This window comes from Poecilia reticulata, linkage group LG23 (genome assembly GCF_000633615.1).
Source record: "Poecilia reticulata strain Guanapo linkage group LG23, Guppy_female_1.0+MT, whole genome shotgun sequence".
Classification (NCBI taxonomy): domain Eukaryota; kingdom Metazoa; phylum Chordata; class Actinopteri; order Cyprinodontiformes; family Poeciliidae; genus Poecilia; species Poecilia reticulata.
In genome coordinates this window covers 13,033,146-13,035,164 of record NC_024353.1, presented here as the reverse complement: position 1 = coordinate 13,035,164, position 2,019 = coordinate 13,033,146, and the positions used below count along the sequence as shown (strand labels likewise).

The 2,019-nt window shown below is 38.0% G+C and overlaps 1 protein-coding gene across 3 annotated transcripts in view; it reads left to right on the top strand.

The window, feature by feature from the left end:
• tmtc1 (transmembrane O-mannosyltransferase targeting cadherins 1) overlaps positions 1-2,019 on the top strand; it is a 100,170-nt gene that overhangs the window by 78,378 nt on the left and 19,773 nt on the right. For all 3 annotated transcript variants that reach the window (XM_008401212.2, XM_008401213.2, XM_008401214.2), the window contains exon 12: positions 1,763-1,871. In XM_008401212.2, coding sequence (XP_008399434.1) covers positions 1,763-1,871 — 109 coding nt within the window. The remainder of the gene's footprint in view (positions 1-1,762; positions 1,872-2,019) is intronic.

Genomic DNA, 2,019 nt, shown 5'->3' with positions numbered 1-2,019 from the left:
TAATTAAATAATTTTAATAATTTTGTGGCAATAGAAGCCATTTGTTTGTTAGAGACTTAATGAAACATATTTACCGTGTTTGATGTTTGTTGTAAATGACGTATAGTCACAAAGAACGAGGTAATTAGTCCAAGTTTGTCGCTTATTGAAAGTTCAGAAACTACAGCAGCTGTGATGAGCCACAGCAAAGGAAAACAACCTGAACAGGTGATCAACTCTAAGCCACTCCTACCTTTTTACTCTGTCTGTCATTTAAGCACAGCCGTTGCCATGGCAACCTCCTGCGCTCCACATGCCGACCAGATATTACGTTAAAAACATTCAGTCCGTCATCAGGTTTTCAGGCTTGATATTTATTTTGCGATCATTAATAAGCTCCCTGAACACAGCGGTGGTTGATTAGTTCATTTTAACTCCTGCTCTGCTAGTTATTTTGGTAATGGAACCGAAACGCACAGAATTGTGCAACACCTTGTTGAAACAATAATCACTGAGATTATTGCTGTTGGGTCATTAATATGAACATGTTTTGTCGATGTTTTTTGTTCTTTAATAAAGTTACTAACGTTTTAAGCCCGTCAGAAGAGGACGTGCTGGTCTCAGCGTCCTGGCTGCGTTCAGTTTGTCACCTAAAGCCGAGATCGACATGTTGCTCCGCTCTTCTAGCAAAGCACAAACAGTTCAGAAACTATGAAATGAGAAACAAGATATTTATTAACTGATTACGTCTAAATCTTTTAGGGGTACGCAGTACCCTGCCGTACCCCCTTACTTTCACCTCTGGTTGTAGGCAAGAGTAGAGCATTTTACTGTGTTCAAAAACCTCAAAACTAAAAGCACTTTTAAAATTATTAAGTAGCCTGCTTTGTTGAGGTCATTTGAACCCTCTAATATAAACTGATATTTCTTAGTATCAAGCCTTCTTAAAACTGTCAAACAGATCACATATGATTCAGCTCAGTAAGTAAATAATTTATTGTTCACTATAATAATGTTGCATACATTCTGTATTATCTGCAGAATCATTGTAATTACTTTGATTGCAACTGTTTTTTTTCTTTTTTTTCTATTGAGATTTTTGTTGCCTTCACTGATTGGTTGAATTGTATGACAGACAAATGGAGATTTGAAAAATTGGCCAATCCGAGGTAAAAAAAAAAAAGACAAAACCCAAATAGCTTCCCATACAGGGTGGGCACGGCTGACTCTGTGGGTGGGTAATGCCCTCCTACGCCCCCCAATACCTGCCCATGCTGCTGGGGCTGTCCTGACTGTGTGTTTCTGTACACTGACAATCTCTTTACAAACAGCTTCACTGCTGATTTGTTTGGAGGTTGCACAGCATGGTGAATAGGAGCTGCTCTGTCTCAAAAGTGACATTAATAATGGAAACTGAAAAGTTGAATCTCTATGCTGTGGAAACAAACACACCAACCAAATCATCAATCCTCCACTGCAGTATCTGGACAGCTATGTGTTCATATATATGTCGTATGTTTCTCATATTATTTATGAATCGTAATTACAAATAAGCAATGTTAAAGTGAGTATTGTTTGCAGTGGCTTTCGAAAAGACTCCCAAGTTAAAAATCAGGGAAAGAAAGATAAACTTGGCCTGATTACCTTGTGGACTCACATCTGTCACTGAATTCTTCTCATCTAATTATATTTAATTTGACCAGAATAGGACAAAGTGAATGGGCAGACAAAGAACATCAGTGTTATGCATAGTACTGATGATGATGATGATGATGTGTTCAAGGTCCCAAGGAAAGGAGAAAGAAGCTGAGACACTGTTGAAAGAATCCATCCACTATGGTCCACATTTCGCTGATGCTTACTCCAGTTTGGCATCTCTTTATGCTGAGCAGGTAAAACATCCAGAAAACAATTTCTTCTATGCATGTATGCCTTTAAGCTTGTGTTCTACTAATATGTACATTTCTGTTGATTTGCTTGTATTTGATGCTTAGACGTCAGCATGAACCTTTGAGCCATTAGCCAGATTACAATATATAT